Source organism: Odontesthes bonariensis, chromosome 1, assembly GCF_027942865.1.
Source record: "Odontesthes bonariensis isolate fOdoBon6 chromosome 1, fOdoBon6.hap1, whole genome shotgun sequence".
NCBI lineage: Eukaryota > Metazoa > Chordata > Actinopteri > Atheriniformes > Atherinopsidae > Odontesthes > Odontesthes bonariensis.
This window is the reverse complement of record NC_134506.1, coordinates 9,604,066-9,618,217: the sequence shown is the minus strand read 5'-3', so window position 1 is coordinate 9,618,217 and position 14,152 is coordinate 9,604,066. Positions and strand designations below refer to the sequence as shown.

Below are 14,152 nucleotides of genomic sequence, written 5' to 3'. Positions count from 1 at the left end.
CTTTGGTCCAACCCTTTTTTTTTTTCATTTTGGTGCGGTTCGCTTTCAGACTGTACATTTCAGTAAACGGACCAAAATATGTCAACAAAGCCACGCGCCCTGAAGTCGTTCGGCTATTGGTCAGAATCGACACGCGCAACACAAAGTGCTAAGTTCAAAAGTGAATGTAGTCATGGACGCTTTAACTTATCTGTGAATAAGGCAAAGACGTCAGCGTTTTTATGAGTGCGCTCCAACATATATGATATGTGGGCATCTGCCCAAACGTCCACAAGAGCACGGGTCCCCTCTTCGGCCCACGTTTGTCCCCTACTCATTGTCGGTCTAGAAATATTATTTTCGGTCTTTCGTTAGCTTTACCACAGCCGGTCTAGTAATTAGAAGAACGACGCTCTGTTCTGTTACCTAGCAGCAGACAAACGATGGATGCTCCCGAGGTACAAAAAAGCAAAAAGTCTGGGATTAGGTCCGGTCTGCTTTCACACCTCCAAAAGATCCACACCAGGGTTAGTTTGATCCGGACCGAGTCCAACCTTTCAGCTTGGTCTCGGTCCTCTTGTTTACTCCGGACCAGAGTTCGGTGGTTTGTATTCAGACCATCCCAAAAGGTCCGAACCAACGAAAATCTGGTCCGTTTTGTCGTTTGGTCCGGACCAAACGAGGTAGGTGTGAATACGCCTTAACCGCCTTAACCTTAACCGTTACTAACAGCAGGTTTTACAATGAGGCAAATGGTGCTAACATGGTAGACAGTGTTTGTTAGTTAGTTAGTGACCTGCAGTGTTAGCTGAGGACATGCTAACGTTGCTAACGTTGCTGCTGCTGCTGCTGGGTTCAGATTCACCAACGTTAGTCCGGAGCAGATCGAAAACGCGACATTCATTCATAGTTATTGCATGTTGGTAGTATTTCCTCCCTTTGGTGAAATATTCACTTTGCAAGTTGCCCTGTTGTCGTCTTTTTTAGGGACGTGTAATCAAACTTTCGAGCGTTTGTAGGCTACCGCTTGGGCGCCATGTTTACTGTTGGCTGCTGGCTGCACTGGACTCGCCACGCAACGTTGCGTGGTGACGTCATTCGTGCCCACTGGAATCGATAAGGGAATCGTTTGCAAAATCGCCAAACGATTCCAAGGAATTGAAACCGGCTGGGAACCGGTTGTCAACAAGAACCGGTTTTCGATTCCCATCCCTACTGCTGGGGGAGTTCCACTACAGACAAAAACTGTAGGGGCCTGGACAAACTGGTGAAAAAGGCTGGTTCTGTTGTAGGCAGAAGGCTGGACCCTCTCAGTGCTGTGGTGGAGAAACGGATGAGGAGGAAATTAAATACTGAGAGGTTCAGGAGGTCCTTTGTCCCCACAGTCATAAGGCTTTATAACAGTGACTGCTGACATGTTCTTCTTAAATTTTTTATTTATTTTGTTATTTATAATTATTATTATTATTATTATTAGTAGTAGTAGTATTTTTATTCATATTAATTATTGTTGTTGTTGTTGTTGTTGTTAATATACAATCATTGTAAATATTTATAATTATTTTGAGCTATGTGACTAATTTGAATTTCCCCCATTGGGGAAGAATAAAGTATTTTTCCATTCTATATATAATGATTACTTGGGATTGATTATGGTGTTGGGAGGCTTTGAAGTCAATATGCAGCAGGCTTAACCAGCTATGGGTAGATGGATTAATTTGCAGTAGCTTTGATGCTCAGCTGGAAGGTGCACCAGCTTTTAATGCTAACATGTATGTTTGCTGGCTGCAGCTAACCGGCATTTATTCATTCATGCATTTCCTGTACCCTCTTTGTTCCGCGCTAACTGGGATATCTATGGTATTTTAGTTTTTCTAACATATCTCATCAAACCTCTGGGAATAATATCTAGTAAAAACAAAGAAGAAAAAAAATGCATGTCATGGAAAAGGTTTTATTTCAGTATTTTGCTCCTTACAAATATAGTTACCTTTTCAGTGTTTTGACCAGGAAATACTCAAAGCACTGAACCCTACTACATGTATAACCAATAATTACACATCCTACTGGGCTAAAAGCAACGTAGTTTTTTTTTATATTGAGTGATTTGCTCAATTTTTGTGATTTGCTTAAGTGCAAAGGTTTGCTACGGACTGTCTGGATTCCACAGTAACTCCTTCAAGAAGGGCAAATGTGTAGCAGTCAGCGACTTCCATTGATGCGTTCATGTGGGAAGAAAACACTGAAAACACAGCTGAGGGCTTATTTCCAAATTTAGCAGTATAAAAACAGATTCAGGATTAAATACGATTTCCATTGTCCCAGACTGTTGAATCTAAAGATAAGAACATTAAGGGTCACTATGTGCGATTGTGTTTAGGTGCAACATTTAATTAAGATGTTTCGTCTAACCTGTCAAAAGAGTAAAACAAGACACACTTGAGATAACTCCAGATTCTTTAGGCCTTAACCTTCATTTTCTAATTAATTTATCTTATTTTAATATGTCCTTTACTGGTTCCTTTTTTAATTTATTTTAAAGAATCCAGTTTCCTTTTTTTTTTCTAACTGCAGTCTAAACACAGGTCTGATTTATTTATTATTATTATTATTATTATTATTATTTACTTTATCTTTTCAAATCTGGCACTTATTCTGTTCTTCATTTGTGGTTGAGGAAGTGTGCCAAGCTCAATGATTACCCATATATGCAACAAAAAACAAACCATAATACATGGTGAGGTGTATCAAACAAAATTTGTCATGGTCTCAGTAAAAAAGTTGCTATTCACATTATTCTCTAAAATGAGTCACTTTTAATCAGCTGTGGCTCAAACCTGTTCACTTTCCCTGGCATTTGCCCTCAGAAGGGTTCATTAAAAAAATTGGATCCACACACTTAAAACAGCAGAATATATTCAGTTTTGAAGTAAATATTTTGTTTGTTGTAAGCCGTCATAGAATGCAGCTGTGCTGTGATTTGATATACTGACTGTACAATGGGTTACAAAAATAAACATTTTCAACTGAAGACCTCAGAAACAAGGTGACAAGTTCAATCAGTGTTATTGTGCTTCTTTGCTTACGGATTTAATCTGCTGTAAAATAAATCTGTAGCCTGCTGTCAAAATGGTGAACAGAGGCGTTGTCTTTGGTTGCACTGGACTCACCAAGCATGACTTTAATTTGCTGGTAGTTTCCAAGTTTCTCATTCCAAGAGTGATGGCTCATCGGCACCATTAGTTATCTAACCAGCCTGAGACCTGCCTGCAGCTTTTCGAGTGTGTGCTCTGTGCACATTCGCTATGTGTGTGTTTGAGCTCATCTTGCTTTATTACAGTTGACTTCTCCTCTCTTCTCTTATAATCTCGGTTTTCCTCTGCCTTGTACACACACATATCGTACCCTCATACTGTGTAACTATCAACATTTTAGCAGAAAAGTGGGGAGCTCTGAGAATCTTTCAGCACAAAAGAGCTGAACCAGGTGCTTCCCAGCCCAGGAACAACATCTTCCTGGGAATAAAAGAGGGCTGGAGTAGTCAAATTTATTTAGCAGTCTTTAATTGTGCAGAGAGATTATTTTTTCAGCACTACACAGAATGAATATCATATATGAATAATGTATACATATATTTTGTAACATGCACATACATATTAGTGGGGATGCTAAGTGACAGACAGATCTGATTATTTGCAATTCAGAGATCATTGCTGTCAGCCAATGAAATATCCAAATCGGTCAACCACTTCACAAGGTGCTCAAATATCCTATATGTTCGTGTGATTATTTATATGTTTGATGAGTACAACTTCCCCCTAAAGGTGCGTGCGTGTGTGAGTCTTTTGTGCAGTATGGTGAGGTGGTACTGTGGGTGGAGAATATAGACACACATACACATATAATCATGTGATTAAAGCCTTAAAATGCCAAAGGGATAATTGTGTATGTATGTTATGAGTATACATGAGCATGACTTGCATGCACGTCACCCTTAAAATACATGAAAATGTGTATGTATTCCGGTACTGAACATCCACATACACAAGTACATTTAATTGGCTTTATCAAGGCCAACTCTCCATGAAACATACACAGTCACACGAGTTGGTTGCAGAACCTCCCACAGTTCATTCTGTTGTCCTTTTGTCAGTTTTCTTTTCTTTTGCTTTACCTTCAGCTTTTGTCCCATTTGCTTTGAAAACCTCTAAAATATTTAAATTGCTTTTAGGAGAGAAGGAGAGACTTTGAGATGTCTGCATATTTACTTTGAGATGTGAGAGAGTTATTTGAAAGGGGTTAAAGTGTGTTGGCAAATCAAGTAAACCAAGTAAAAAGTGCTCTCTTTTGTCTTTTTTTACACCATGACATTATCGGTCAGAAATTAGTTTTTGACTAAATCATTGGTAATGTATGAGGGGACAAGTGGTGTAAAAAGTGGTGTAGCAAACCCATTCCACCTAAATGAATAGTGGAGATGCATTTGCTTCCTGCTGTTCTGTTGCTTTGATGAACAAGATTTCCAGATAATGAATCTTGTTTTGTTTTTTTGTGACTAAAGATTGGAAGAATCTTACATTTCATAACAATTCATAAGAGTTTTTTCCACAAAGTTTACTGAATACTTTTAAAAGTATTTTTAACTCTATCCAGAATATTGTGTCCAAAGATAGAAGGATGCAGGCATTTCCACATGTGGCACAACATCCACTGAGAATGCAGAAGACACCAAAGCGATTACCACCTTTTTTTGTTTGTTTTGGAATTGAGCGGTGTATTGTATTACTATACTTTATGGCTATCATATGAATGACTGAATAATCTAAAGTTTTTAAAATCAAAGTCTAAGGTCTTACATAAAAACATACAAAGAAAAAAAAAATGTCATCTGGTTCTTTACCAGGTATTAAAGTCAGATGAAGAGCAATACACTTTGTATTGTTTCATTATTTATTTAACAAAACCTTAGCCAGGTTTTGGAAAAATGTTTGAAAAATGTAGGTACTGACTTATTGCTTCTGTAAATTATTCTGAGGGTGAGCAGCAGCCTGGTGCTCCAAATCAAATGCACTTGATCAATTGACCAGCAATTGTGACAATTTATAAAGGCAAAGGTTTTGGCAGTTTTCTGGTCTGGAGCCTTTAGGTGTGCTAAGGAGGAATGACATTGACATTGAGACGAGGGAGTGTGCCTGCAGTTACAATTTGCCAGTAGATCCAAAAAGTAGGAGTAGAATGAGATAATAATTACAAACATGTACACAGCTATACTGAAGGAACAAGAAAAGGTATCTATAAATCATAACATTGATTTACCACCCAGCCTTAGCCCTAGCCATTACACTCCTTAGTACACATAATAAATGGTGCACAGTGGACGGTTTGCTGGATTTTAGTTGATGAAGGAACATGATGCCTTTTCAAGTCGAACGTCTTTGTCTGTCGTATGTGTGATTCAATGGCTCACTTTCACTAATCACACAGTTGTAGAAACGCATATAGGGTCTTTTAAGAATGAACAGGTGCATTTGTGTGCCTGTGTCCCCCTTCCTTTTCTTTCTCTACTCAAAAGCCCACACACACAAACACACGCACACCCACCCACCCACACAACACCACACACATGCACTGAGTGGTTTGTAAATGCCACTGGTATTAGGTTTGGGTAGGTAAGATGAAATTCTGTAATATCCGTTAATCCTTCAGCAAAGATCAGCTTCACACCAACAGACAACAAAATGACATTTTCATTTCAACTCCCTGAGGTAATTTATGTGAGTTTTCCAGTGAGTCTCAATCTTTGGGGGGGGGGGGGGGGGGGGGCAGTAACAGAAGTTAGGGTCTGTTAGGGTAACAGAAGATTGTACAGTTCCTTTGTTAGCTCAGAGAAACTGCACTATATGGCATTCTCTGCTGACCTACCGGCTACCGGAGTACAAACTCTGTTTTAGCTCCCTCTCTGAGGATTTGGGAATAAAAAAAGAGATCAGGGTCGAGGCTTGCCTACGGAGCTGGTTGGGATGAAACTTGGGATATGGTTAATTTGGGTTACATGCAGATGAAAACCAGTATGGATGTAAAGAAAACCAATTTTGAACTGTGCCTGTGGAAGTAATCCCTGCTTGAAAAATGTCATAACACTTTCCCAGTGTGGCTTTTAATCTGCTGCATTTCCACTGGGCAGGTTTTCTGGACAGCTTTCGCACATTCAGCTCGTAGTAGCAGAGCATTCCTATAACATGTACAAGAAATGGAAACATCATTAGTAAATAGTAAATAGTGTGTGTCTTAAATGAATTTCATGCAGGAAAGTAGGATCTCCAGCTAAACCAAGACACCGTTTTTTTTATGTAATTTTATATTGTCAGTATGTAAACAGACCCAATACTCTCACCTTATCAAACTCTTTTGCCTTCGTAACATTTTATGGCACTGAAATGTCTTTTTTTTTTTTTTTAAATACCACACACGAATAAAAAATATTTGCTGGAAATTAGACTTAATGCCATTTTATTTATGTCCCTCACCTTTCTTTTCTGTGGCTTTCTCTCAATCTCAACCTTTCTCTTCCTTGCTTCCTTCTCAGGTGCGAGTTGTAATTGTTGATGAAAATGACTGCGTTCCAGAGTTCCTTCAATCAATTTACAGCAAGGATGGTGTGCCAGAAACTGTTACAACAGCAACCTCTCTGTTGCAAGGTGAGACATACTGACAGAACTAGAGAAGCATTTTGTGTCCCGTCCATTAGTCACCAACACGTAATGAATGCCTCTTTCAACAGCATCACATCATTTTACACCAAGAACAATTGATTACTTTTAGTTATTTTGTTGAAAACAACAAACGTGCATTAAGGTGTATTTCACTGTTTTGGTCTGAAACAATTGTACACGGAAGTACAGAGAGAAGTGTTTTTCGGTTGTTATTTTGCTATTTGAACTCAAACCTTGGCTAATGAAATTAAAAACTCCCACACAGTGTTAAATTGGTCTGTTCTGTTCTAATTGAGGTGCTATCTTTTGACACATTTGCTCAACACAATGCAGATACATGCTGCTGTGGAGTGGGCTCAATGAATTTAACGAGTTAGAATTTGTTGAAAGTTACCGTAAATGTTGGTTTGTTTCATCTCAGCTTTTAGTTGAAGTAAAATCAAATACTTAGTCAAAAATGGACACACTGTACATATTTCAAAGTGTCTCCCAAAAAATATGGACATTTATGGGCAAATGAGTAACTCTGTTAGGCCTACTCGGTTTCTTTTAGTGTGATGGAATTGCTAGTAGTAACTCTTATGGATATGACTTAATACAGTTTGTCGGTGAATACTCAGAAAAACATTGTTCCAGACTGAGTCCCTCATAAAACCATATTCCCACTATAAAAGTTGGAGCATTTTAATTCTTTGTACAGTGCATAACAAACAGTGTTGTGGAATTTAATGAACTATGAGTTTACAGGTTTACTGTGCTAGGAATTAATGTCATGACAAAAAAAAGGAAAAAGAATATAAAAGATGAGACAATGCTCATTAACTGTGACTCCAGGCAGAGACCTCTGAACCTTGCTGTTTTCACACAATGTGTGGCTGTCTTGCTGGTTGGTATTACCATCATTGCTCCTTTGTACCACTGTCATTATCATCACTAGTTAAACGCTGTATCTCATAAAAGGAAAAAAGTTCCATAAAATCTGTGAACTCTTGCTGCTTGAGTTTATAATTCTGTGTCTTTGTAGTCTGTATCATGTTCAGTACCAGTTCCTGATAACTTCCTTTAAAATAGTTTTTCTCATGTTTTTTTCCTGGCCTGATTTTATCATGGGGTTTTGAGATGTTTCTGATTACTCAGGATAATGAGTTCAATGAGTCTGTGGTAGCCAGTGCTGTCGTCTATGCTGTTGCATGCTGGGGCAGCAGTTTGGGGGTGGCTGACGCCAACAGGCTCAACAGATTGATCCAAAGGGCCAGTGATGTTGTGGGGTGTGAGTTTGACTCTCTGGAGGTGGTGTCAGAGAGAAGGATACTGTCAAAGTTAAGCAACATCCAAGACAACGACTCTGCGACGTGCTGGTCAGACACAGGAGCACCTTGAGCCAAAGTCTCATTCCCCCAAAGTGCATCACAGAGCACCACAGGAAAGCATTCCTGCCTGTAGCCTTCACACTTTTCAACTTATCCCTCCGAGTCCACTGTTTCTGTGTAATATTAATTTTTGCTGGCGTGCTGTACATGATTATACTGTTGTACTGTATATATTATTCTATGCACTATTTATATTATACTGGTATACTGTACCTGATTTTACTGCTGCTGTATATTATTGTAATTTACTTTATTTCAGTTATTTAAATATTTAGGTATTTTTATTCATATATATTTTTTTTCATTGCAACTTAATGTAGATATTTCTTTGCTCTTATTACATGTTATTTATTTCTTTAGAATTTTTGGCAGGAGCACCCGTGACACAAACAATTCCGCCTTGGGAATAATAAAGTATTTCTGATTCTGACAATAACCAAAAACAAATTGATTGAATATGAATAAAACTTAGAGATATGCTTTACATACATAAACTGTTGTTCTGTTTCACCTCCCCAGCTTGCAAGTGAAACAGTTTGGAGATGTACTTGCACATTAAGTGAGAAAACAGGCTTTTTTTTTACCAAAAACTACGTGATCTTGGATTATATAAGGACCACGAAACAAAAAAACGATGTATTCAAAGCATTGAAAAAAACCCATTACGAATGAGTGATTGCATGAAAGAGTGAATGACTGGATCAAGGAGTTAGATGTATGAAGTGGGAGGCACAGCAGACGCCGAGCGTGCTGCGATCAACAGGTGCACCAGCAAAGGCGAGACATGTCCCCCTCCTGTGCTGCCGTGTGTGTGCTCACCCATGTGCATACATATTAGTGCATATTTGGGGAATGGGTTATCTTTACCTCTGTGAACAAGAAAAAAAAAAAGTTGGATAAAAAGCCTGTTTCCTCAAAATCTGTGGGGAGCTCCTGCACAAAAACATTTTAAATTCAGAATATATCTGCTAAATATAATATTGGAAACCATTAATGTGTTCTCACAAAATGCTAAAAGTATTTTTGGTTTTCTCATTGAAGTTGAATAATCCTGGACAAGCATGCTTAAGGGAATGCACCAAGTAATGCAGTGAGATTCCCCCACTCCACCTCTGAGTGTCTCTAAAACTTCTCAAAATGGGTCCGAAGATTTGGACATGTTTAAGTCATGTAATTAAGTGGGTAAAAAGGAAAGTATTAGATTTAAAAAAAAATCTGGCTCGATTTAGCTAAATCATGTGATGGTCATCTCTAATCAGCTCCATCTTTAGAAGGGACAAATGTATAGTGCCTCGTTGGGTGAAAGGGGAAGAAAAAACAAATTGCAGTACTGAGCAAGCCAATAATCTTTTGCCTCCTGTAGAGATCTGAGGATCCTGCAGTTTCTACCCAAATTACACAATTCGGATATGCCAGAAATATGTGGGAGACGTGGCCAAATTTGTACAGTGACCTCGTATTTCACTCCTTTCCATGTAGTGATGCAGCAGCACAACAATGCTGATGCAAAACTATAAAAGGATTTATGGAATAAGTGCTCAAATAGTAATCTGAGGAGCAGAGATCCGTACTTAGTAAATTAAATATTGAATCATGTGACATGTGTTTGGCTGCAAAATGGAATTAGAGTCTAGGCAGGCAGCGGTATTACAGTTCATTTTCTACCCATCCCCATCATCATTGGATGAGAGGTAGTTCATCACTTTCCAGCAGCAAAGCAGCAACATTTCAGCTGCTGTTCAGAAAACTGTCAGTCCTTGTAACTTGCACTGTAGTGCCGGGTAAATGCACATAAAGTCACTCTGTCCAACTTGTAAAGCTGACATAAATCTAAATAGCGGAAATTTCAAACATAATTTTGAGTAATGTAAACAATGCTGCCAATGTTTTACAAAAATGACAAAATCAACACTTGATTCAATATGTTTTCAATTATATACAACAATTTTCCCTGCTGGCACAAAGGAAAATATGATATTTTTGGAGCAAGAGCCAGAACTTTTGGTAAGTTGATACAGAAAGATGAAACATCTGTCTTACTTAGTGTTAACAATACTCCTAAAATGATCACTCACATTTTAGCAGTTGAAGAACCCATGACGTTTTTGAACTTTTTTTTATTGGAATTTCTTTATACTACAGCAAGGTTTTATACTCACTGATATTGTCAAGTGTGGTCAAAGAATAGGTAGGCCTTATTGGTAGGTATGGCGTGTTATGATGTAAAGAAAATAACAATCAAAAAAAAGTTGCACATTTTTTTCCAACATTCACCAGCCAAGCTTTGGTTTGAAAGTTTAAACCAAAAGATGTTCATGGATGCAAAAAAGCTACAAATTAAGGGCTGATGATCGATTTCTTTGGTTCCTTCTTTGTCCAGTTGTACTTAATACAAATGAATCAAGTTCTAACTTGTCATCCAGACCAACTGCTACCCTTTCTACAGTACCCTCTTAAAGTGTAATGTTGTGTTTTTACTGTTCTCAGCCTCACTTCCACCCTTTCTTTGGCTTTGTTGATAGTTTTCTGCATCACTTGTCTCCAGTTAATCATTCCTTACCTGCTGTACGTATGTACGTGCCCTCTTGTTCAGCCTTTAGTCACCAGATCCTGTTTGCACTACCTGTAGCTGATTAGTCAAGCCTTTCAATTTTCAATAAGTGCAAGTAAATAATTTATACTCTTAAATAAGACCTATCATGCCATCCGGGAAAAAGACCTCCCCTTGAAGTGGCTTGAGAAAATTCCGTGAGTAATGCCTGCAATTATTCACACAATCATGTCAAGAGTTTAGGACCAACATGTCACAACCGCTTTTTCACTATCTGAGCATCGTTCAGCGGCTAAAACATGTCTGTTCTGAGCCCTTGTATATGACTCAGGTCTGTTTCTCGGTTTTACCTTTTGACACTTCAGCCCTGCTTCTGGTATTTTGGACTTTTTGAAGAAGAGTTGTTTTTTTTGCCTCTTACTTGTCTGTTTGTCTAAGGTTTGTCTACTGACATGAGACATGAGACTTCCTTTGAACAACTCTATAATTTCTGTATGTTGAACCTAATCACTGTCTGCTCGCCTGAAATACGAATGACTACATTTCTGTTCTACAAACGATATATAAAAGGTGACGAACATTAATGTAAAATGTCTTTAGAAATCAATTTTAAAAAAAGTTTTCAATGTCTGCATGACACAATTTCATTGCTTTCAGAGATTGATGAAACCATCAATCTTAAGAATCTAAGTGAAGAAGTGGCTTTTTGTCACTCGAGTCGTCTTACTGACTTTGTGAAGTCTAGTAATTGTTCAGGATGATGAAACACTGAAGGCCACAGTCCACAAATGTTTTATTTCCTTTTAAAAACCCATTACAAGTCAGTTAATCTGATGTATTCTAAATTTGATTAGACTACACTTTAAAAGGGTTTCTCACAAACTATGTTAACAAACACAGACTAACTTTGTACACTTTATTTTGATAAAAAGCAGTTTAGTTTTACAGGCTTTCTTTAATGTAACTTGTTGTTTACTTACTAAAGATTTGAAGCAGTAAGTTCCCTAAGGCTTTATGGCAATAAACAATTACTGTTTGTTTCGTTGAAATGTGCGAGTTCTGGTGCATGTTTTATTCATGTGCATGCGTGTGTGTACTTTGTGTGTATAAGCACATGAGCTAAATGCAATGTAAGGTGAATTGGAGAATTGAGCTTTTGATGGTGAAAAGTTCTTGTTAGTGTAAAATATGCTTATTCAAATCTCTGGTGGTCTTTTCAGTTTTAGCAAGGCAATCAATTTGTGGCCAAGCGAGTGCGGGCTTCATGGATTCCCAATGTGTGATGTAGGAGCAGAAATGTTGCAAAATCACTGTCCTTTCAAGGGTTGCTGTGCAAAAAACAGGCTTGTCCCAGAGCCAGATATTTATTTAGAGGGTGCATCGCTTCCTTTCTCAATATTACTATAAAACATTAGAATGGACCCCTGTAAATATACAGTGACAATTTCAAGATCATTTCCTGAACTGCCAGAAACAAGAACAAAACCTGGACCTACTTCAGTTTGGGAACTAATAGCATTTTTACTGTTCTCTTATTGCGCACATCAGTGTGAGTATAAAGTAAATACAAATTATTTCTGATTTCTAGAGTTTTTTTTCCTCACACGACACAGTAGGACTTTTCTATGTTTCATAGACTAATGTAAGGAGATAAGTAAACAGTATCAAATCCACTGTTCTTCTGCCAGTTTCACATGGAAACCTTGAACCAGATAGTTGAAGGAAATCCTCAAAAGTTCAACTCTCCACAAAAAAAAAGAAAATCGAACCGGACGTTTAGTTCTCGAGGTCATTGTTTATCCTAAATCAATGTCATTTGATGCTTCACACTCTTGAGGAAAAATTCTTATTGCCGGTTTGACTCCTAGGAAAAGACTTTTTATTTCATGTTTTTTCAGTGTGATAAAGTATACCAGCTGAGTAAAGGTGGTTATTTTTGTCTGTTCTCTATCACATCTTCAGTGTCAGCCAATGACTGTGACTCAGCAGAGAATGCAGAGTTGACCTATTACACCTTGAGTCCAGACTTCACCATTTCCCCTCATGGAACCATCTTCCCTGCGGGTCCTCTGGACTATGAGAGACCTAATCATCTGTATGAGTTTGTCGTCATGGCCGTTGACAGGGGGGAGGTCCCTCGGACGGGCACAACAACGGTACGGATCAGAATGGCTAACGTCAACGATGAGGCACCTGAGTTTTCCCAACATGTGTAAGTAAGAGTGGGACTAAACTCACACAGTTCCAACTATTTGGTTTTGCATAAATGAAATTTATAGTTACTTACAAGTATAGGTTTTAATGTAAGAGATGTCTTAAGGTTGTCACTCTGTCTGTCTTTCTGCACAGAATTTTCAATGTGCTTTTGTCTCTATGTTTCTCCAGATTTTTGTTTGTAATATCTGGATAATCCAACTAGTTTTGCATGAATAAAATGTGTGAGCTTTCTAGTAGTCCATTAATACTTTTTAGTTGTGTTCCACTTGCTTCTGAGATGACGTGTGAGGAAAGAGAGTTTCTCAGATTATCAATTTTTTTCTCATCCAACGGTAACTAATGTGGTCGGAACCTTGGGCTCATTGGTTATCAAGCAATATTTTGCAAGCGCTCCTTTGAGGACAAGGGTTTGATTTAGTGTTGAAATGACTTCTTGATAAATTATATGATTTATATACGAAGAGTTTTGAGGACTGAGTTGTTGAGTTGTTTTTTCCATCCTTACATATCTGAGGAGTGTCTTGTTTTTTTTTGTTTATATTTGTCTTGAGAATAAATACCTTTTAGAATTCTGAAATGTCAGAGGGAACACCATATTTCCTCATTTTTTTTGGATGACTGACTTGTCTGTAAACACTTTCAAAACTGTTTGCATCATAAATGCAAAAGTATCTATGTAAATCTGTTGCAATTGTTTGTTAAGCACTATTCAACTTTCTCAGTTGAAAGAAAGATTTGAAGCCATCACATAAAAAAAATTGACAGACTTGCACAACATACATAGTTGATGTATATCAGTTCATGAGTTAAGCGTATAAAATGCATGAAGCACATGAAAGACAGGCAACAGACGCTACATCTGCTAGAACATGAGTGAGACTGTGTTTGGCTGTCGGCAGTTTCAGGTTAGCGCCTTACAGCTGCTTCCAAATTCAGCATGGCAGCTGCTGTTAACACCCCACTCTCCCCTCCTTCTCACTGCTGTGGTGCCTGCATCTTTTAATTGGTTGATTTTCTGGCAGAGAGCCGGGCAGATTGGTGAGGCAGGGTCAATCAACCATGCCCACCAGCAGCCTCAGGAGTCCCAGAATCCAAACTGTGTGCGCGTGTGTCTGCATTTCATGATTGAGAAGGTCCTGGACTCGTAGTTTGTTGATATGGACAGAGTGATGTACAGTAGTTATAAAGTGCATTCATATGCCACACGTCTGTTTTGCATGTGTGGTTTGTAGTTGAAGGGAAGGAATTTGTGTTTGTGTGTGTGTTTATGTGTGTATTTGTGTGCATGTGCATTGATTTACTGTCAGTGACGGTAGAATAAT

The 14,152-nt window shown here is 38.2% G+C and overlaps 1 protein-coding gene across 1 annotated transcript in view; it reads left to right on the top strand.

Annotated features, from left to right (window-relative positions):
* The window catches only part of LOC142383713 (neural-cadherin-like), a 371,241-nt gene that overhangs the window by 124,571 nt on the left and 232,518 nt on the right, over positions 1–14,152 (top strand). Inside the window, exons 5-6 of the mRNA XM_075469412.1 lie at positions 6,566–6,677; positions 12,576–12,825. Coding sequence (XP_075325527.1) covers positions 6,566–6,677; positions 12,576–12,825 — 362 coding nt within the window. The remainder of the gene's footprint in view (positions 1–6,565; positions 6,678–12,575; positions 12,826–14,152) is intronic.